Source organism: Arvicola amphibius, chromosome 8, assembly GCF_903992535.2.
Source record: "Arvicola amphibius chromosome 8, mArvAmp1.2, whole genome shotgun sequence".
Lineage (NCBI taxonomy): Eukaryota > Metazoa > Chordata > Mammalia > Rodentia > Cricetidae > Arvicola > Arvicola amphibius.
Genome location: NC_052054.1, coordinates 3,960,042 through 3,982,153, shown reverse-complemented (window position 1 = coordinate 3,982,153; position 22,112 = coordinate 3,960,042). Strand labels below are relative to the sequence as shown.

General features: G+C 48.6%; 1 protein-coding gene and 1 non-coding gene across 2 annotated transcripts; both read right to left on the bottom strand.

Annotated features, from left to right (window-relative positions):
* Positions 1-1,609: 1,609 nt before the first annotated feature.
* On the bottom strand, positions 1,610-1,716 carry LOC119822034. Its single transcript, XR_005286649.1, has one exon. It is a non-coding gene; the product is annotated as a U6 spliceosomal RNA (small nuclear RNA).
* A 6,765-nt stretch (positions 1,717-8,481) lies between these two features.
* Positions 8,482-20,147, bottom strand: Ccr6 (C-C motif chemokine receptor 6). The gene is given in 2 exon segments (XM_038338373.1): positions 8,482-9,606; positions 20,019-20,147. Coding segments are annotated over 2 exon segments (1,254 nt in total).
* Positions 20,148-22,112: the final 1,965 nt, after the last annotated feature.

Sequence of the window (22,112 nt, the reverse complement as noted above, 5' to 3'; positions counted from 1 at the left end):
TGCCCTACCACAGGTCAAAGTAGTTTCTTTATTAGTCAATGGTAATAAAACATGTTCACAGCATACAGAGGGGAATCCCACAGCAGAAGAGGGAGAAGCAACTGACTTTGTATGTGTGCTCTGGCATGCACATGCTTGTGGGCTCATTTGCACACACACATACATAATGGGATTTCTAATTAATCTTAATAATAAAAACCTGGAGTCAGATATTAGTGGGTAAAAGCTGAAAGATCAGAGAAACAGTTCTTTCAAACTCCTCAGACTGAATCCTGTCTCTACAGAGCCTCAGACTGAATGCAGTGAGCTCACGTCTCATCCCGCCTTATATTCCTCTCTCTGTCCATCCATATCCCTTCCTGTCTCCACCTCCCTAGTGCTGGGATTACAGGTGTGAGCCACCACTGCCTGGTTCTGTTTCTCTTTTAGATGGAATCAGTCTTGTATAGCCCAGGGCAACCTTGAACTCACAGAGATCCTCCTGCCTCTGCCTCCTGAGTGGTGGGAATGCAGGTGTGTGCCACGACTGTCAGGCCTCTGTGGCTGTCTAGTGACTTAGCTCTACACTCTGATCTCCAGGCAAGCTTTATTTGTTAAATAATATCAACACACACACATTTTCAAAAAAAATGCTTCTTTTTTAAAAGGTAAAAGCATTTATTACAGGGCTTGGGAAATGCCTCTAATCCAGTTTTCGGGAGGCTGAGACAGGAAGATTAGAAGTTCAAGGCTAGCTTGTGCTACCTGGCTAAAGAGACCCTATCTGAACAAAAAACAAGAAACAAAACAAGGTGAGGTGGAGCAGAGCAGGAAGAGGGGAAGGAACAGTGGTTGGTATGTAAGATGAATAAAATTTTAGAAAAAAAGAAACAAAACAAAATGAAACAACTCTCCTCCTAACCCTCAAGTATTTATTAAGCAGGCATTTTATTTTAATTTTTAATTTTTTTTATTGAGTTATATATTTTTCTTCACTCCCCTCCCTTCCTTCTCCCTACCCTCTCTCGTGGTCCCCATGCTCCCAATTTACTCAGGAGATCTTGTCTTTTTATACTTCCCATGTAGATTAGATCCTTGTATGTCTCTCTTAGGGTCCTCTTTGTTGTCTAGGTTCTCTGGGATTGTGAATTTGTAGGCTGGTTTTTCTTTGCTTTATGTCTAAAACCCACTTATGAGTGAGCATGTGTGATATTTGTCTTTCTGGGTCTGGGTTACCTCACTCAATATGACGTTTCCTAGATCCATTCATCTGCCTACAAACATCAAGATGCCATTATTTTTTCTGTGGTGTAGCACTCCATTGTGTAAATGTACCACATTTTCCTTATCCATTCTTACATTGAGGGACACCTAGGTTGTTTCCAGGTTCTGGCTATGGCAAACAGTGCTGCTATAAACATAGCTGAGCACATACCCTTGTGGTATGATTGAGCATCCTTTGGGTATATACCCAAAAGTGGTATTGCTCGGTCTTGAGGAAGGTTGTTTCCTAATTTTCTGAGAAATTGCCACACTGATTTCCAAAGCAGCTGTACAAGTTTGCACTCCCACCAGCAATGGAGGAGTGTTCCCTTTACCCCACATCCTCTCCAGCATAAGCAGTCACTGGAAAAACATGGAACGCTTCACAAATTTGTGTTTCACCCTTGTGGAAGGGCCAAGTTAATCTTCTCTGTATCGTTCCAATTTTAGTTTGTGTGCTGCCAAAGCGAGCGCCAAGCAGGCGTTTATCTAAACTCCCTACGTGAAGAACAACCCATGTTCACACCTGGGTCCCTATGAAGGCCTGCCACACTCTGATTAACACCTTCACCTGGGCGGGTCTAGGGCGGATTTAGGATTCTCAGCGTCTCCCAGTACAGACCATCAGAACACAGACTCCGTGTTCTGCTCAGAACTCAGGGCCAGCAGTCGCCAGTCCAGGCTGTAGAAGGAACCAGAAACAAACCCGGCCATCAGCGTCCTCTGGCTTTACTGTCTGGTGAGGTGCCTGCCCTTAAGGAAACTAGTCTGAGCAGACAAGCGCCGCTTCTGTGGATGTGGGCTTACCGCCCTCTCGTGGCCGATTATAAAATTGCAAACACACAGAATTTGCTGTGAGGTATGGTCAAATTCCAGAAAGAGATTCCAGACAAAGTCCAAGGGAACTTCATCCTCCGGGAACATCAAGGCCCCACTTAGAACTTGTATAGGCACAGACCAGTGATAGAAGAACATGGTTCTGGGACATCCTGTTCCTTGTCTCTCCACCTGCAGGCTGCAGCAGGTAGAGAGACAATTACCATCCCCATGGCCAGGAAGCTTCCAACCCCAGGTTCCTCCTACTGAAATAATGAAGTAATGAGGGGGGTGGGGGAGACCGTACACCGTGGAGGTAATAGCAGTAACGTACCGTTGTAGAGCCTATTGGATCTCTGCATTCCAGAAGGCAGGACATCCTGGGTGTCATGAAGGTAAAGAGCGCAGGCATATGGGCATACTCTTGGACCTGTCTTGTTTGGGACTGAACTTTATACACCCGTGAGTAAACCTTTCTGAAGGAAATATGAACATTTGTGTTCCTAGGACTGAGAACACTCACTCAGAGACCACCGGTTGGTTGCCTTGCCACAGGGTCAGACTTGCTACTGTAACGTAAATTACATTGGTAAACTGTCACACGCTATTAAAACTGATTGAAAATGAACTCTTGGATCCTCTAAGTCCTGTCCAGGCTGTCCAGGAGAGGGAAAATCAGCAAGCAGCAAGGGCATTGAAAACACTGAGTCTCTGAGAATAGCTGGACCATTTCCAGGAAGGTTTGCCGTGGTGCAAAGCACCTGCAGAGGAAATAAGAGACAGGGTGCTCAGCCATCAAGAGAAGGCCCTCACGTGGGAGCCACAGCCAGCTGCCTCTGCCTCAGGTGATTTCTGCGGACTGCCTCTGAGTTTCTGACTGGATGATGTCACCTTTGTTTTCTCTCTTAGTTTCTGTACTCCAGTCAATTCTGTTGGGTGTTATTAGCACCCAATTTGATGATGTTTTTCTGTTTATTGCTTCTCTCAATTGGATGTTTATTCTTTTATTTTTCTTGCTCTCTCTCTCTCTACATAGTAACGAACGATCATATATAATACACAGCATGTATGTAAAATGTAACAATTTTATATAATATATACTATATATATTATATAAATTATAATATATATTTTATATATAATTTATATATATATTAAAAATATATTATATAATATATATATAAATTATATTATATAATAATGTTCACTCATTCAGAAGAGCATGCCTACGGCAGCTCACTACTTGGATATACAGAACAGCTGCTGGCGTGGCTTTGGTTTTCTTCATGGACTGTGGAAGCAGAGGAGATCAGGCGTGGCCCTGAATTAGCAATCCTGTTGTGCTAAAACAGAAGAGAGAACGCATTCTCCGGCCTCTGGTTGCAAGGTGGCCCTGTCTGAAGGCAGAGTGGGGACACATGGGAGGTGCTAAGACACATGCTCTGCCCGACAGTCTCTGGCTGCTTCACCTGTGGTTCATGGTGACGCAGCTGTGTGAAGACCTCACCGAGCAGCTCAAGTCTCCAAATTATTCGTTGTCCTGGGTTCAGGTCCCAGTGGGCCTCGGCAGCATTTCCCATCATCCTCTTGGAAGCACTGCCCCGCAGTCCGGTGGAGGCATCTCTCCACCATCTCATTTGCTGTTGGTACGACTGTGACATATGTCTGAGTCATTCTGCAAACCAGGTGTTAGGAACCAGGTGTTTTGAGCAACAGAGCAAGATCATAGAAAAGGAAACGGAAATGAATTGCCTTTCAGGAACTTTATTAAGGGGGTTTTAGGCTCATTGCTATAGGCAAGGAGACTGTGCAGTCGGACAGCATCAGGAGGAACAGACACTGAAGCACGAAGGAGGTCCTGAAGGGGAAGAGCCTTCAAATCCCCTCAGTGCTGGGACATCAGGAGAGTCTCTGGATCATATGACAGACGGTGCAACTGGGTCCTAAAGGCACTGGGGAACTAAGAGGTTTGCTTGCTGTTACAGAATATGTTTCGTTGCAGAGGGTTGCTCTATACCTACACGCTAGAAGTCAGGGAGCCACGGTAAGGACTGGACGTGACTCCAGACTGACTTGTGTTTGGGCAGTGCGGAGGGAGGCAAGTCTACTGCCAAAGACGAAAGAGAGAATTTGAGGGGACTGCAAGAGTTGTGTGGTTTGAGCTAGGGAGCTAAGCTAGAGGGACCTTGAGTTAACAGGAGGGGCAGGACTTAAGCCCTTGTCCAAAGTCTCTGATGTTCTCTGTCCCAGCCTAAAGGCTAACCAGGCCCCTGTCTGTGCTTGGAGTCCAGAGTTTCTCATTCTCACAAGCAGCCATTCCCACAGGCTTGCTGCCCCTTAGCTTCCTCCATCTGTTGCTAAGGTGGCCCCTCCTCCACTCTCTGCCAACTCTGTCAGGCAGTGTGTCCTGTCCCATAGCTGCCTTGCCTGTCACTCACTGAAATACACAGGTGCCAGAACAAAGAGTACATGTTGCCCGCTTGCAGCTCTTGGCACAGGGTGAGAGCTGGCAGTCCAGGGGAGAGGTGGCATTGGTCCTTGATCTGCAGTAAAACTCTAAGGATCTGCTGTGAGTTAGCTACCCTGGTCCCTGTGGCATGAAGACATTAAGTGTTGTCAGGACATGGAGGAGGGGCCTCCTCAGCAGCAGGTGGACGGAGCTAAGGGGCAGCAAGCCTGTGGGAATGGCTGTTTGTGAGCAGAATAAGAAACTGGAAGTGAGACACTTGAGACTCCAGGGACTCCCAGCACAGAAATTCTCACGCCACAGGCAAGGCTGAAACTCTCGGTGTGATTTTACAGAGAGCCTCTTTGACGGCTCGTGAGTAACAAGTTTGAGATTTAGTCAGAGACTGACGTCGTGGACGCTAAAGAACCTCAGCAGCTCCTCAGAGCGGGCAGTCTCTCCCATGGAGTCAGAGGCTGGGCCCCATGCACACATGGCCTGGGGTTTGATACCCAGCCCTGCAACATGTGAAGACAGTCAGGATGCTGGTTTGGGAAGCAGAGGTTCCCCACAGCACAGCACCAATCCCTAGGAGGTGTGGCTCGGCGTGGCAGCAGCTCTAGGCAGCCTTCATGGGGACACTCAGCAATGCATCATTGACCCTATCATAGCCCCTTAAGGCTGAAGGATGGGATCTGTGCAGAACAATGAGTAGGCATTATTATTATTATTATTATTATTATTATTATTATTTTATTATTATTTTGATGTTATATTTTGAGATAGTCTTACTATGCTGCTCAGGCTGACTTTGAACTACTGAACTCAGATAATCCCCCTGCCTCAGGCTCACAAGTTGCTGGGACCACAGGCGAGTGCCACTGTCTTAGGTCCTGGTGTCTGGCCATGAAGGGGTCAGGCAGGTAAAAGGGTAACGGTGAGGAGGTGGCTGTAGAAGGAGCAGGGCCGGGGCCTGGTTTGTGCGTTGGTTCCCTAGCTGCCCCAGTACCCAGCAGCCTCCTCTGCTCTCCGTCCCTCCCCTGCAGGCTGGCCACCTCGGCACGCTCTGCACCTTGCGGGCTGTTGTTTCTTCCTCTGCGTGCCAACAGGTGTCCATGTCCTCAGCAATGCATTCTGGGTTTCGGTCTCTTCATCAAAACTTAGACTCGAAGTCAAAAATCCAGGCTGAAGGCTGTGGGCAGCTGATGGGGATCCATGCCTGGGGGACCTGGGATTTAAGGGTCTCTACTCATTTATAGGACGATGGGATCTGTCACCTAAGGGCGAGCCACTTTCTTTTCTAGTTATATAATGAGAAATGAAATAATTCATACCTAAAGACATCAAAATGATTTCAAAATTATTTCAACCTTGGAACAAAGCATTTTCCATTGAGAAAATACTAAAATTGCTCCCGGGACACTGTGTGTGCCCGTTAATTTGAACTGCAATCTTGATCCCACCTAGAGTCATCCGGAAGGAGTGTTGGTACGGCATTATCTAGATGACATTGGTGTGTGTGTGTGTGTGTGTGTGTGTGTGTGTGTATGTGTGTGTATATGTGTGTGTGTATGTGTATGTGTGTGTATGTGTGTATGTGTGTGTATGTGTGTGTATGTGTATTTGTATATGTATGTGTGTGTATGTGTGTATGTGTGTGTATGTGTGTATATGTGTGTATGTATATGTGTGTGTATGTGTATATGTATGTGTGTATGTGTGTGTATGTGTGTGTATGTGTGTGTTGTGTATGTGTGTATGTGTGTTGTGTATGTGTGTATGTGTGTGTATGTATGTGTATATGTGTGTGTATGTGTGTGTTGTGTATGTGTGTGTATGTGTATGTATGTGTGTGTGTATGTGTGTATGTGTGTATGTGTGTATGTGGTGTGTAGGGGTTGTCTTGTTAGTTGGGTGTGACGACCCTTCCAGAATGTGGGTGGTAGCATTTCATGGATGGGGCCCTGCACTGTATTTTAGAACAGTAAGGAGGCTAGCTGGTCATTAGAGCACTAAGTCCACAGAGATCCATTCATTCATCCTTTCTCTGCTCTTGACTGTGGCTGTGGTTTTCCTTCCTTGACTTGCCCACAGCAGTGGTCTGTGTCCTGGAACTACAAACTGAAATAGACACCCGTTCTTCCTAAAGCTGCTTCCGGTCAGGATGAGTATTTTATCAGAGCCACAGAAATTAAACCAGGGCTGGATGAAAGCAGGTGCACAGTCTGCTTCTCCTCCCCACCCCTGCTTTCTTTTTCAGTGGTTCTTAGAACAAAGCAAACAAAGGCTGTGGATAAGATTATAGTTTAATGTGTGGAACAGTGAGAATAAACTAAGGAGTTCTGTTCCAAACACTGGCCTGGAGACAGGTTTCAGACAGTAAAAGCAGTTGCCTTGCAGGTGCAAAGACCAGTTCAATGCCCAGAACCTTTGAAAGAAAGAAAACAAAGAGCTGTGGTGGTGGATGCTGGGGGGCAGAGGCGGGTGAATCCGGGGCTCCTCTGACCAGCCAGTCAAACCTACTTACTGAGTTCTGAGGTGCTGAGAGACTGTCTTAAACAAGAAAGAAGTCAGCGCCTGAGGAATACACACACCTGAAGTAATCCTCTGGCCACACACACACACACACACACACACACACACACGTTGGGCATTGCTACAACTCACTAACCATTCACCTTCCAAACCATGTGTCAGAACTGAGCACGTCAGGACTCCGACACTCGCGTCAGCAACTTTTGGCACGAGCTTTGTGTCTCTGCATCCCCAGATCAGGTTCGCCATCTGCCTCCGCGGCACTTCAAGGACTAGAGTCCCATGAGCTTCTGATGAGGCAGGAGAGACTTACTACTGCTAACCATGACTTTAGGTAAAGCTGCCTAAAGATCAGTCTCGGCTCCAGGCACAGTGGCACCGGCCTGTAATCCCGGATCTTTGTAGAGCTGAAGCAGGAGGATTTCCAAGTCAGAAAGGTCTTAGACTATAGCACAGTGGCAGCTCACTTGCAGAGCCTTGTGTGAGACCCCAGGTTCAAGTCCTGATTTAAATCAACAACAAATCCACTTGGTCCTGGAGACTGTCCAGGGGCTAACCTGAAGCCCGGGGTGACCACAATCTCCAGCTCCATTTCAGAACTGGAAGGAAAGCACTTTCAACTACAAACCAGCCAAGTTTACCCGCCATGGGATGAATGTTGAACTATGCTAGAAGCTGCCAAGCCCTTCACCCTGCCTGGAACACAACCCCAGCTTGCCCGCTCAGACTCCACCTCAGAGGGGAGGGGAGCCATAGGAAACCACTTCCTGAAGCAGAAGCAAGCTCACAGGCTGGCACCAAGACCATGGATCCCACTTCCTACTTGGTTCCTGCCTCCCAGGTTGCTGTCCCACAGCCTGGCTGAGAGGAGAAGAAGGAACTGGGTACAAGATCTTTGCGATTTGCCACCAGAGATGTTAAACATCCCCTTAGCATCACGCGAGTGCCAGGAGGGCTTCCGTTGCTTTCCCAAGCTGTGTCCTTGTTTTGGGCCGTCACTGGGTCTGCGACCCCTTCGCGAACATTTCTGAATACGTTTACGTTCATAATACTTTACTCTAATCCAGCACCCCCAAAGCCTCTTTTGTGGACCGCCAATCCCAGAATGCAAGAGCCACCAAAGTTTCTTATCAACCACACTGGGGAGAGCTTGGTTATTGGTGCCCACCTGCCCGCTGGAAGACTTTGCTTAATTTCCATAGTTATTTGGGCATCTCTCTCTCTCTCTCTCTCTCTCTCTCTCTCTCTCTCTCTCTCTCTCTCTCTCTCTCTCTCTCTCTCTCACACACACACACACGTAATAGCAGGTTTCACAAAGGCGTTTGGAGTGTTGGCTTCATCCCCCACGTTACATGGCACACACACACACACACACACACACACACACACACACAATAGCAGGTTTCACAAAGGCGTTTGGAGTGTTGGCTTCATCCCCCACGTTACATGGTAAAGGAAGAGGCATTGTCGTTGTCCATGACCTCACTGGTCTGCCGGGAAGCATAGCTTTCTGAGTACACCCGCGCACAAAGGAAGCCCGGCACCTTGTTCTTTCTCCTGGCACACCACACATCCTTCATGATCTTCACGAAGTAGTTTCTGAATTTCTGTCCAATGAATGCGTACAACACGGGGTTGAGGCAGCAGTGGAGGAAAGCCAGGACCTCAGCCACGTTCCTGGCGTAGGCGAGGTGTATCTCACCGCTGCAGGGCCGGTCCATTTTGCCCGTGTTTATTGCGGTTATGAGCAGGACCACATTGTGAGGGATCTGGCAAGCTAGGAACACAAGGACCACAGCGATGACGACGCGGATGGCTCTGTGCCTTTTAGAATTCTGGGCCTGCACCAAGGTTTTGATGATGAACAGATAGCAGAATACCATGAACAGCAGAGGAATGAAGAAGCCGAAGAGCAGCTCAAGCCCCAGGCCCAGCAGCTTCCAGGTGATGGGCTCTGAGACAGACTTGTACTGGGGCTCACAGACCTCTATTCCACCCTGGAACGGGTATTTCTTGTTGAAGATAAATGTGGGGCTTGAGATGAAGACTGATATGGCCCACACCACCAAACAGATGATCTTACTGTGTGCCAGCGTTCTGGACCGTACCCGGAAAGATTTGGTTGCCTGGACGATGGCAATGTACCGGTCCAGGCTGATACAGGCCAGGAGCAGCATCCCGCAGTTAAAGTTGACCGCGTAGATGCCTTTCATCAGTTTACACAGGGAATTGCTGAAAACCCAAGTGCCGGTGGCATGAGTAACTGCCCAGAACGGCAGAGTAAGGACAAACAGTATGTCTGTGATGGCCATGTTCAACAGGTAAACGTCAGTCATGGACCTGGCCTTCTTGTAGAAGGCAAAGGTCATAACCACCATAATGTTGCCCAGGAGGCCAAAGACACATATTAAAGAGTAGGCGATCGGCACAAATACCCTGGTGAACTCTCTGACCTCCTTCAGGGAGCATGGCGCGTCATCTGGAGACACCGATAAGGGCAAGTCGTCCGGAGACACAGATAAGATCGAGTCAGAGTACTCCTCGTAGCCCTCTGTGGAGTTCATTGTCTCCTGGAAAACAATGGAAACAGAATCAGCCAAGGCATGTTTTCAAGCGCCCGTGTTAATTGGCGCTCCCACTCCCGGCCGACATAAAGCAGCTCCTCACTTCATGCATGGCGGTCCTGGGTGTCGGTGGGAAATCCAGACCTGGTGTGGTATAGAAAGTGGAAGGGCGTTTTCGGCCACACACTCGCTAGCACAGGCTTTCGGAGAGCTGAGGCAAAGCTACGGAGGAGAGGAGGCAAAACTGGCTTCAGTTACGCTGTGTTCTGGAACATTCTGCCCCATCGGAACATACTGCGCTGCCTGTTACGTGATGTGAAAACACCCACTGAACAGGATTTCCGATGCTTTCTGCAGAGCCCTCCGGAGAGTGAGCACGGTGAGCAAGGCAGGCTCTGCAGGCCCAGCGGCTTTGTCGCAGTGTTGCAGGTCCGTGCTGCTGGCTTGGACGCAGTCATAAAGAGTGCAGAAATGAATGGGCCAGGCCAGACTTGGTTAGCTATAGACCGTGACTTTCTGATTTCTAATCTTTGGCTTCAGAAAAGCCATATCAGAAAAAAAAAAAAAACCCACAGGTTTTGAATTGTGTGAGAACCTTCACCCAAAAAAATCCAGTTAAGACTATTCAAGAAAATCTCACAGAATGAAAATCTATAAATATCTTGATGTGGGTAAGAAGAAACTTGTGATTGATTTGAGGGCTGAAGAGATAGTTCAGTGGTTAGGAACACACACTGCTGTTCTGAGGACCTGGGTTTGATTCCCAGCACCACCCACGTCAAGTGGCTTATAGTTAGTTGTAGCAGTTCCAGGGAGGTGAAGCCCTCTCCTGGCCCCTGAAGGCAGCTGTGTGCATGTGGCAGAAGCTTACCGGGATCAACATCATGAATAGACACAGTCCATATGGATAACACCATTATGATTCTACCCTAACAAGAAGACTTAGAAACAGAAAGCTGGGAGCCCAGAGTGGTGGTGCATGGCCTGCAACCTCAACACTCAGGAGGCTGAGGCAGGAGGATGGCGGGTTCAAAGCCAATCTCGGATACATAGCAAAACTATTTTGAAAGACAACAAAAATCAACGACAAACAAAACAAGTAGCAAAAGATAAAGTAAGAGAAAAGGAGGGAGAGGGAGAGAGGGGAGGAGAGATGGGAGGATGGAAAGAGGGAGGAAGAGAGAGAAGGAGAGATTATAAAAAAGAAACCACAAAATATTTATGAACAAGGTTTATATGCTGAACATCTCAGTAGCTGAGAGAAAAGCAATAGTGTGTAGATTTAGGAGAGAGATAAGGCTGAGTGGGTCTCTATTCAGTCAGAACTCCGGAAGGTTTTCTAAATCGAGAGACTGGCTAACTGATTCTGATTCTGCAATGAATTCAAGAAAGAATGAGCTGTCTGCTTAGATAACTATGTGTAATTGTGCCCTACTAAAGCTAGTTTTAAAATTGTTGCGTGTTCTTGTATGTAAATATCCTTGCCCTCACACAGTGATAGGGGGCAAAGACCAGTTACAGAGAGTGCATGGGCCAGCAGGACTGAGGTGACCCTGAAGGGTGGTACTGGAACAGACTTGGGGGGGTGGGACATAGAAGGATGTGTAAAGCTTTGGGTTTGTTGAGACAGGGTTTCTCTGTAGCTTTGGAGCCTGTCCTGGAATTAGTTCTTGTAGACCAGGCTGGCCTCGAACTCACAGAGATCCACCTGCTTCTGCCTCCCAAGTGCTGGGATTAAAGGTGTGCGCCACCACCACCTGGCAAAGAGTGGTATATCTGTTGGGAAGACCAAGGCAGGGGAGTATGGCTCCTTAACTAAAGTGGCTTGGGTAGAGATGGGACATGGTATTTTCTCCCCAGGCACATTGCACTGGCGGGGAAAATGCTGTAATTAAAGCCTATGAGTCAGCCAACTGTACCGCACATCAATGCCCAGTTAGACTTCCCACACAAGCAAAATATTTACCTACACTTTGATAAGCCATGCTTTCTGCATTCGAGTAAAGTCAGTTCTGTGAAAGTTTTAAAACATCTCTCGAGGCTAGACACTGACCTACGACATAGAACTCGCGTGAGCCCGAGGGTCAGGAGGGTTTGCGGCAAGCACACCAGCCCCAAACAATGTTATCCAGACAAGGTGTGCAGAAACCCAGGCCCACTCCTGCTGAAGCTGTCCAGCCGTGGGAATTCCTCACGGACGGGAGAATCTGGAATGTCCTCAAGCCAGGTTGGAGGGCCCTGCTAGCAGGGGCGGACAATTGTTCAGATGCCTATCATAGTCAAGAGATAGCATCTTAAACTACATTTACTGATTGGGATCGTGAAGCATTTCCCAAGGACCCAACATTTGTTCATTGTACCCGTCTAGGGGCGAATGTTGTGAGCATGCTGGGCCCAACAGTGAGAAACTCAGCTAACGATGACCTCAGCACTGCTGAGGTTGGCAGTCAGAGCTGTCCGTGAGATGTCACGTTTACTTGAACGCCAGACGCAGTACCTGGAAATACATCAGCTCGCCAAACCACTGCTGTCACCACAAGAATGGTGCACGTTGTTGCTAGGAAATCGCACTGGTCACAGATTGGCATCTGGGCAGCCACAGCACATAGAGTCCTGAACACAATCTACCTCATCACTCAATCTGAGCGGAGTTAACGCTCTGGAGATGCAACCTATACATTTTCTGTTAGAATTTGTGTTTGATGATAAAGATGTTGCCGAATTCTTTTTTTTTTTATGTTTCTTTTGGGGAGGGTTTTAAAGAAATGATTTATTTATTTTTATTTTATCTACATTGTGTTCAGCCTGTGTGTATGTCTGTGTGAAGGTGTCAGAGATCCCCTGGAACTGTAATTCAGACAGTTGTGAGCTGCCTTGTGGGTGCCGAGAATTGAACCCAGAACCTCTGGAAGATCAGCCAGTCCTCTTAACCACTGAACCATCTCTCCAGTCCCCATTGGTGAATTTCGGTGGTGGGGTTAGATAGGATTTCTCTGTGTAGCCCTGGCTGTCCTGGAATTCTCTCTGGAGACCAGGCTGGCCTTGAACTCAGAGATCTGTCTGCCTCTGCCTCCCGAGTGCTGGGATTAAAAGCATGCGCCACTATACCCAGCACCTGTTGGTGAATTCCTAATTAAATGTTTCTGTCTGTCCTTTAAAGAATTTAGAGCAAAATAGACTGTTAGTCTACCAGGAGGAGAGCTGCTGGGGGAATAGGGCCTGCAGTCTACTTTTCTGTGGGCCGATAAGGAACAGTCAAGCCACCCCAGCAAGCCACCGTCAGTCTTGGTTTCAGGCTCCCAGCATTCTCCCTCACATATGCCCACTCTCTGGGTCTTACTATTGCTCGACTAAATCACACACAAGACCCATGTATGTCCACTGATTCCCAGTGTGCAATATGGTCATCTTTGACGTTTAAGTGTTCCCAGGTCCGCAGTTCTCAGACAAGCATGTCCAGAGACATTCTAAAGAACAAACTGATATTAAGAGAATCTATGAAAATCTGCCCCAAATTATCCTTTGGAGGAAACCTTCAGGGGTCCTGTGAGGGGAAGGATATGAGGACACCACCTTGCCTGCTCTCAGCTGCCTTAGTAGACTGTCACTCTGACAGCCTCCGTCCGCCTTCGGTTGGACGGTTCCCCTTCCAGGCCACTGAGGCAGTACAGCACTGCAGTGCATGCCAGGACAACATCGAAGTGTTTAGCACCCGAAGCTCTTCCTCATCACCGAGTGTGTCTCGGTGAAGTGCGTTACACCTTCAGAATGTGAGAGAAAGCCGTTTCTCGGCCTCCGTTTCTTCCTGTCCGCTCCGGACATTTCACAACTACTCAGAGAACGTTGTTGGTAGGCTGCCTACTCCGTGATTCCAGGAAAGCAGAGCTGCTTCAGAACCTTCCAAATGGAGGGGAGGCTTAGAAGGGCTGGCCGCGAAGCAAGAGAACAGAGTCTGGATCCCAGAACCCATGTAAGTGACAGGCGTGGCAACTTGCCTGCAATGTCATACTCCAAAAGTGGAGATGGGATCCGCAGAGCAAGCTGGCTAGTGAGACTAAGCATGCTCCAGGTATGATTGACAGACCCTGCCTCAAAGAGGAAGATGGAAGAGCCCCTGAAGATTTATGACATCAACCTTGGGCCTACACACAGGTGCCCACACAGGTGAACACACATATGTGCATCTTCCACATACATACACATGAAAAAGAACAGGGTAAAGGTTTCACAATTTATCTGGAGAACAGAAAAAGTGAATGTCACCACTGAGGTATGGAGTCAGTACGCATCCAAGAATATCATGAAGGACAGACGGTGGTGCACGCCTTTAGTCCCCACACTAGGGACACAGAGGCAGGCAGATCTCTGTGGTCTACAGAGTGAGTTCCAGGACAGCCAGTGCTGTTACACAGAGAAACCCTGTCTCAAAATACCCCCCTCCACAAAAAGAATATCATGATGGAATCTCAGGCACCTGGCATCGAATCAGTGAGTGAGTAACCATGTGTTTGCTGACATCTAGCCATCAGGCCGATCCTAAGCCCTCGCAGTCACCAGACAACAGATAAGGGAAGTGTGACAGACATTGCAAATCTGTGATTAAATCTGAAATCTGAAAGTAATCCAGAGAAGGAACTGGGTACTGGGTGCCGGCACAGAGAGATGGATGGGCCTCCAGCTGGGCAGTGGCTGGGCTGCCAAGGGTTTGAACTAGCACTCTTTGGGTGTGTTGACAGTCCACGTGGAACCTGTTCCCAGGCACACCGAGACAGACATTGACTGACACAGGGCCCATTGAGCATTTCTCATTGTTTACATGAAGTCAAAGAACAGAGAGGAAGCAACACTCCGCCTTTGAAAATGCCAAGAATCGAAGAAGACAGTAATGTGGATGGCCCAGGTCCTCGGCAAGATCAGAAAGTGCTCTTGACAACTGAGCCGTCTCCAGCCCTGCCCCCACGCCTGCCTTTAAATAGTCGACAGCTCAGACGAAAACTCCAAGTTCTGCAAGAACATAGCATAAGCATTTCTTTGCTAGGAAGTTCACCAAGCCTGCTGAGCCGCTCCCACAAGGCACAGGCACACCTGCTGCCCGCTGTCTCCCCTCCACTTCAGTCACTCAGCCTTCAGACTTAAAACCAGCTGTTCAGAGCCAGCGGTCTGTCACACCACCAACACGGTGCTCGCCACTCCAAAGATGTCTACTCCTTAATTGTTGGAACCTGTGAGCACGTCAGTTCACCAGGCCAAAGGGGCTGTGCAGACATAAGTAGGTCTGGAGGTGCAGCCACCTGGGAAGAGATGGAGGCTTGGGAGGGAAGCATCCTTTGCTGCTCATATCGAAACTGGTTGAGGAGCCACAAGCCAAGCGGGTTTCTTGAGGAGGCTGGCAAGGGCCCTCTCTGACAGCTGTTGTAGAAATAGGAATCTGGGTCGTGGCACGGGAACTGAGGTCTGCCCACAGCAGATCCTCCTTTAGAGGCCCAGAAGAGACCATGGCACTATGCCCACCTGCCCTGCAGCTGAGGCTGGTGCCAAGTCCCTGGCTGCAGAACTGAAAACCAGGAAGCTTAGCTGTATGAACTTAGCCTGTCAACTTGGTGGCAGTGATAGCAGACTCGTACAGAGCTCAGCAAAACGAACATTTGTTTAAATTTTAGGCCAAAACCACTGAAACCATCAGGCTCAGAATGAGGTCAGCACCAGTCTCTGCACCTGGCCCTGGCCAGATTTACACACTGATTAGGAGCTGGGAGGGGGTCCTTGGTGATTGGCAAGCATAGTGAAGTTGTGTTTGGCTTCAGAAGCAGAGGGGCAGCTAGGAAGGGCATCCATCATGGCATGGGAGATTGTGACTTGAAAGAGGGTCTTTGACTCTGCCCTAAAGTAGGACTCTGCTTGGAAGTAGAGATGGCATGAATGCTAGGAAGAATGTCAGATAGTTCAACGACAGCCCAGGCACCCTTGGAATGTGGTGACCACTGCCAGTTTGAGTGAATGGGTTGAACCCAGGATGGGCTGGACCTCTCGGACGGGGAGCCCTAGACTGTAGGGATGGGTGAGCATGAGATGGGGGACCCAGGAATCCTATCAGCAGAGTACACCCATTAGCCTAGACTGCAGTTAGCCTGTGTGCCTGGAGTTTCTGGGATCTGAACGAGGTCTCTTGGAGACAGGAGAGAGCTACATAGGATCTACTCTCTGGTGCAGAGCAGGGATAATGGGGATCTTGAGATGAGCGTGCGCACCTAGTCAACGGTGCCCTGCTCTGGGAAAGGACTGCTTCCTAGGCCACTGCTGGCTGTGGGTTTCTGGGAAACCTGCTGTCAGGTGAGGCCTGGAGGTCCACTGGATGCGTGCTTTCTCCCTTCCAACCCGCAAAGCTTCAGTTTTGAAGGAATCGCACAGGAAACCCCATTAACACAAGAAGGTCGTGTTCTCAACTCTTGGTGCACCCTAGTGGCTCCTGGCTTAACGTCATCAGATGGTAGCTCCATCGGAGGAATCTCCAGTCACCCCATAGTCTCACATATCACAGAAGAAGGGGGGTAGGTGGATATCTGGGATAGATTCTGAGTGATCCTTGGGGTGCTGAGGGCAACAACACGGATCTGTGTCCCTTTCCCTTCGCCACGGTCAAACCTACTGCTTATGGGACTTTTTCAGCCCGTGTTCTCTGAAGAGGGCTTCGGAAAATGCTGTCCCCAAAAAAAGCAGGCACGAAGGGGCTCCCAGGAGCCTGTCCCCGAGCAGCGCCAGGCTGGATACAGTGGCTTGCGGTCTCTGTAGTGCTGCACTGCCTGATTTGGAAGGGGTGGTGTCACAAGTCACAGTGACTACCTTTCAGTAGCGTGCTGACCCCAGTGACATCACATCCAAGCAGATCCTGTCTCTCGGACCTGGGAAAACACATCGCTACTCAAGCTGTGCCCACTCCCCTCACTGGCTTTAGATCAGAAACCAGCTCTTAGTCACGGCAGAGACGCTGTCTCCCCCCCTCTGCTCTCCCTCCCTCATTTCTGCTCTCTCTTCTCTCCCTCTTTCTTCTCCCAGCATCCAAATGAAAAGCTAAACTCTTCCATGGCTTTCACATTTAAGGTCTGAAACCACACACACAGGCACACTGCCACTTCCCCCTTTCAATGAACGGAGCAGTGCTGGTCACCAAGATGGAGTGTGAGCTCATGTCCTGGGCCAGCTCGTTTCTCCCTCTGACTTCTAACATGTCAGAGGCAATTCTTTCAATCACGTAGAAAAAGAAACCACTACTTAGGGAAAATTTAATACTAGTAATACTTTCAACACAGTGGAAAACAAATCTTTTGTGTACTGTGTAGTGTGGTTTCCTAGAGCCGTTCTTGCTGTGTACACTGTGCAAGGAAAGCAGATTCTGAAGGTGACACACATCTCACTATCATGGCAGTTAGTGCCTTAGCTAGTACCAGAGAGTGAAAGGATAAACCGGGGGGGATGGCTGCAACTGGCTTTGAGATGGGGTAGAGACAGGCAGCCCAGAGAGGGAGGGAAAGAGGGAGAGGCACCCAGAGGGAGGGGAAGGAGAAAGAAGGCAGCTGAGAGAGAGGACAGAGAGAGAGAAAGAGAGAGAGAGAGACAGCCCAGAAGGAGAGAGATTTTATACATGTGCCCAGATGTGTATGTGTGTGCATGTCTATATATGTATGTGTGTGTATGCACATATACATAGATGCATTGGTGTCATGTTTGTAGGTATGTAAGCATGAATAGTTGTGTATGCATGCACAAATCTATTGCACATGTCTATAGGCCTGCATGTGTTGTCTATGTGTGAGCATTTCTGATGGTATGTATGGGTGTGTTCATGTGTGAATATATGTGTGTATATACACGTATAAGCATGCACAGTACACACTGGCCTAGGTGTGTATGAGTGAGTGCCTGTGCAGATGGGTACAGAGGAGTATACATAGACAAGGTGTATGTGTGTGTGTGTGTGTGTGTGTGTGTGTGTGTGTGTACAGCTGTGTGCAGGATGTAAATCAAGTTCCAGACACATGCTGGGCATTGAGATCACTGCTTTCCATCTGTTACTGCTGTCACCTTACAAAGCTCCTCCCGGTAGACAGCATGCCGGGGTCCTAGCCGACAGACCACAGCCTATCCGAGACCATGAGCTGTGCTATAACTTCCCCATCGCCTGCCGTCCAACAGCTGGGTCACTTTGCTATGCCATTTCCACAGACCTTCAACAACATTGGCTTAGTTAAAGCTCCTTCCATTGGGCGTCTCCTTGCTACACTGCTGGTGTGTGTGTGTGTGTGTGTGTGTGTGTGTGTGTTTTAAGTTCACTGGAATCACAGGCATGCTGGCTTCTCTGCTCGGTCAACCTCAGTGCAGCTGAAAGGCAACTCTGTTTCCTTCTGCTTTTGAGCTGGTGGTTAGGAAGAACCCAGAAGGTATTTTCCAGTGATCTGTTTTCTTTTTTGGCAGCTCACTTCTGTGCTGTATTTTTGTTGTTATTGTTTTTAGAGACAAGGTCTCACTATTTGACACACGGTGGAGCTTTACCCATAATCCTTTGCATTTAGCTACTAAATTCTGGGAATACAGGCTGGTGTTATATGCACAGCTAGTATTTCCTTTATTTATTTGCAGGAATCAAATCTTTAACCACTTCAAGGGTAGCTGGAATGCAGGCGTTGTGCCTTTTTTATATTTAGGGTGCTGTTCTCCAGAATGTCCCACCCACAGTCTTGCATTGACTAAATCTCTTACTGCCTCTGTCTTACCTTAGCACTTGGCTTCTCAGAATCCCTCTGTGTACTGAGTTAAACAAAGAACTGCAGTTTTGGGGTTCAGAGGGATGACTCTGTTATCAGGAGCAAGCTCCGCTCTTGCACAGGACTGGAGTCTGTTCCCAACACACACGTTTGCCAGCTCCTGACTGTTTGCTTATAACTCTGACTTCTGTGGGATCCGACACCTTTAGTCTCCTTGGACACTCACACTGATGTGTTTATATCCCTTCCCAGACACACATATGTATGCATGATGAAAAGTATATAATAAATCTTAAGAGGGCTCAGAGGTTGAGAGCACCGGCTGTTCTGCCAGAGGTCCCGAGTTCAATTCCCAGCAACCACATGGTGGCTCACAACCATCTGTAATGAGATATGATGCCCTCTTTTGGCATGCAGTCAGAACACTGTATACATAATAAATAAAGAAATCTTTAAAAAATATTCAGGAAAGCGTTGCGTTGCTGGACTTGGTGTAGCCAGGCTCGAACAGTTCCCTAGCATTCATGAGGTCTGTGCCTCACTCCCAGCACTGCAAAAGCAGCAGGCTGGACCTGGTGACCTAGGGCCGTGATCCTCGGCACTGAGGAAGGTGAGGCAGAAGAGTAGCAAGTTCAATGCCTGGGTCACATTGTGAATTTGAAGTCAGGCTGCACACCCTAGTGAGACCTGTCTCAAAGTAAAAAGTAAAAATGTATCTTGGAATAAAGCTCAGTGGTGGAGTGTTTGTCAGGCATGCACAACTCCTAGGTTCAGTTCCTACTAACACACACAACCACATACACAGACACATAGACATAGACACACACATACATACACAGTCACACACACATCCATACACATCACATACACACATACACACAGACACACACACATACCCAGACACAAACACATACACAGGCACATACATACACAGGCACATACATACACAGACACACATACACAAACATACATACACAGACACACACACATACACAGACACATACATACACAGACACACACACACATACACAGACACACACACATACACAGACATATACACACAGACACACACACATACACAGACACACACAAAGACACAGACACACAGACAGGGACACACACAAACACACACACATAGACACAGGCACACACACATGTACACATATACAGAGACACAGACATACACACACAGACACAGGAATGCACACACACATACACACAGATACACACACACACAGAGACACAGACATACACATACAGACACATACACACAGAAAGACAGATACAGGCATGTACACACACACAGACACACACAAACACAGGCACACACACACACACACACACACACACTTCCTTTCTAGACTGGTGTCTCTCAGATATTTCCCAAAGAAAGAAGCAGTGACCACCCGTCTCCAAAGCTCTGGTGTGAGGCGGTGAGAATGAAACCCTTGATGGGCCCTGCAGAAAGAACTATCTTCGGGAAAACATGCTCTTCTCTGCTAAAACCACAAGGACTGGCACGAAACAAAATTGTGCGGACTTACTGTGTGGAAGCTTGGCTGGCATGCCACATCCCATAGGATGCCAGACATCCCTACCATGCGTGAGAATGTCCGAGAAACTAAGACATGTCTGAAAAAAATTGGGAAGGGATACATGCTTACCCCAGGAAATGCTGAGATCCACTGTGGACTGGCCAGCTACCCCTGCCTCAGTGGTTGTCCAAGCTCCAGCCCTAGGAGTGTGAGGACCATTCTGTCAACAGATGTGACCAGAAGTGACCATTAAGAAACGGGTAGCGAGATGCTAGGGTTGCCACAAGAAAGTCACTAAGTCACTTCCTATTTAAAAGCAACGCCTATCTGCCTGGATGCAAATGGTTAACCATGTACAGCCTGTATGTTGTAAAAGAATTACGAATCATCATCATCATCATCACCACCACCACCATCCACCACCATCACCCTAAGCCCCTAAGCTGAACTGGAGTCAAACCAGTGCAAAGTGGAAAGAACTTGGCTTTGTGGTTTCTCAAGGAAGAGAGCCTCTGTGCTGTTTTCTATGTGAAGTGTTGGGCTCCGTCTCAAAGTCTCCTGGGAGGGAGGGTGCTGGAGCCCCCTGGAGGCCGTGCGAGCATTTGCAACAGAGTGGCTGTAGGGTCAGGGGCTTTGACTCTGCCCTGCTCTTCCCCCAGAAGTCCTGCAGGCTCAGGAAGGATGCTGCCCCAGACTACAGTCAGCTCCATGGTCGTCCCTACCTCAAGCACTGGAGAGAGTGGGAGGGCAGTGAGAGGAGGCACACTGGACAGAGATGGAGGGAAATGGGCTTCGGTGAGAGAGGATACACAGGACAGAGATGGAGGGAAGTAGGCTTGGGTGATGCAGTGGAGGGGGCACACAGGACACACAGATGAAGTGGGATTCAGCGATGCTAGCTTCCATTCCTGAGAAATGAGATTGAAAGCAGGGATTCCCTAAAGGAGTATTCCTTATCTCCATGAGATGGCTGGTGAGGGTTACCATGAATACCCTGTCCTTCCTTAGCCAGATGAGGACTAGCTTTAAAATCTCACTTTTAGGTACAAGTGTTTGTTGTGTAGCTAGTGCCTCCCTCCTGGAGAGAGGGAGGCTCAAAAGAGTCCAAAAGTAACAAAATTCACAAGGTTGAGGAAACTTCTAAGGACCCTCTCCAAGGTTATACATGCAGCGGCAATTGCTGGTGAGAGGAGGCTGTGCTGGGAGCTTCAAGGATGCAGTGATTATGCATTATGGTCAATGCCAGGGTGGAGTTCCAGGACGCAGCTTACCTCTGAGTCAGCCTCTTTAAAACAACAACAACAACAACAATTTTACATGTGTGAGAGTTTTGCTTGCATGGATGTCTGTATACCACACGTACATGGTGCCTGTGCTCAAAGAGGTCAGAAGAGGGCATCATAGTCCCTGGAACTGAGGCGTGGATGTTTGTGAGCTGCCCTGTGGAGGCTGGGAGTCGAGGCGCTGGTCCTCTGGGAGAACAAGCGTTCCTGACCCCTGAGCCATCTCTCTGGCTCCATAGCGGTAAAGAGATGTGTCTTCAAGTCTCCAGTGGTCTTAGTGCTAGAGAATTCACAGTATTGTGAAGCCGTTCACACTTCAGCGGCCAGGAGGCAAGTCCCAGGAAATGCTGAATGCCACGCAGCGCAGCGGAGACACAGCGGTCGACTCCCATCAGGGCTGACTAATCCCCACTCTCACTTCCTAGACCTGTGGACCACGTGGTCTCGCAACCTGTGGCCTGACCGGCCCAGTCAGGATACGCTGCGTTTTATTCCTTTCTGATCCACGGAACCCTGAACTCTCCAAGCTCGAGTGTGACAGGAAAACTGGAACCTGCCTTGCTCGGTTCTTCCAGGGAACCGGCTGTCACAATAGGATCTTTGTTCCTCCAGAGTCCTAGCCACTGCCAGCACTGTTCAACTTCCCACCAGAGACGCCATGACTCGGGTTGCCTGCCTCTGGGCCTGCATGGGAGGTGAAGTGTCTGCAGATCTTGTGGCTGCAGCTGTCCCTGTTTTTTGGACAGACACCATCTTCCCACGTCCCACTACCCTGTTCTATGGCAGAATTTGGGATTTCCCTTTGTTCCAAGTGGCTTGGGCCTCTTGCCTGTGGGAGGCCTGTGCTGCGGCAGTATCCTCCCATGTCTAGAACTATCACCCCAGACAGGAAGGAAAGCTGAAAACGCCCCCTTCTGGCCCTCATTCTCCTC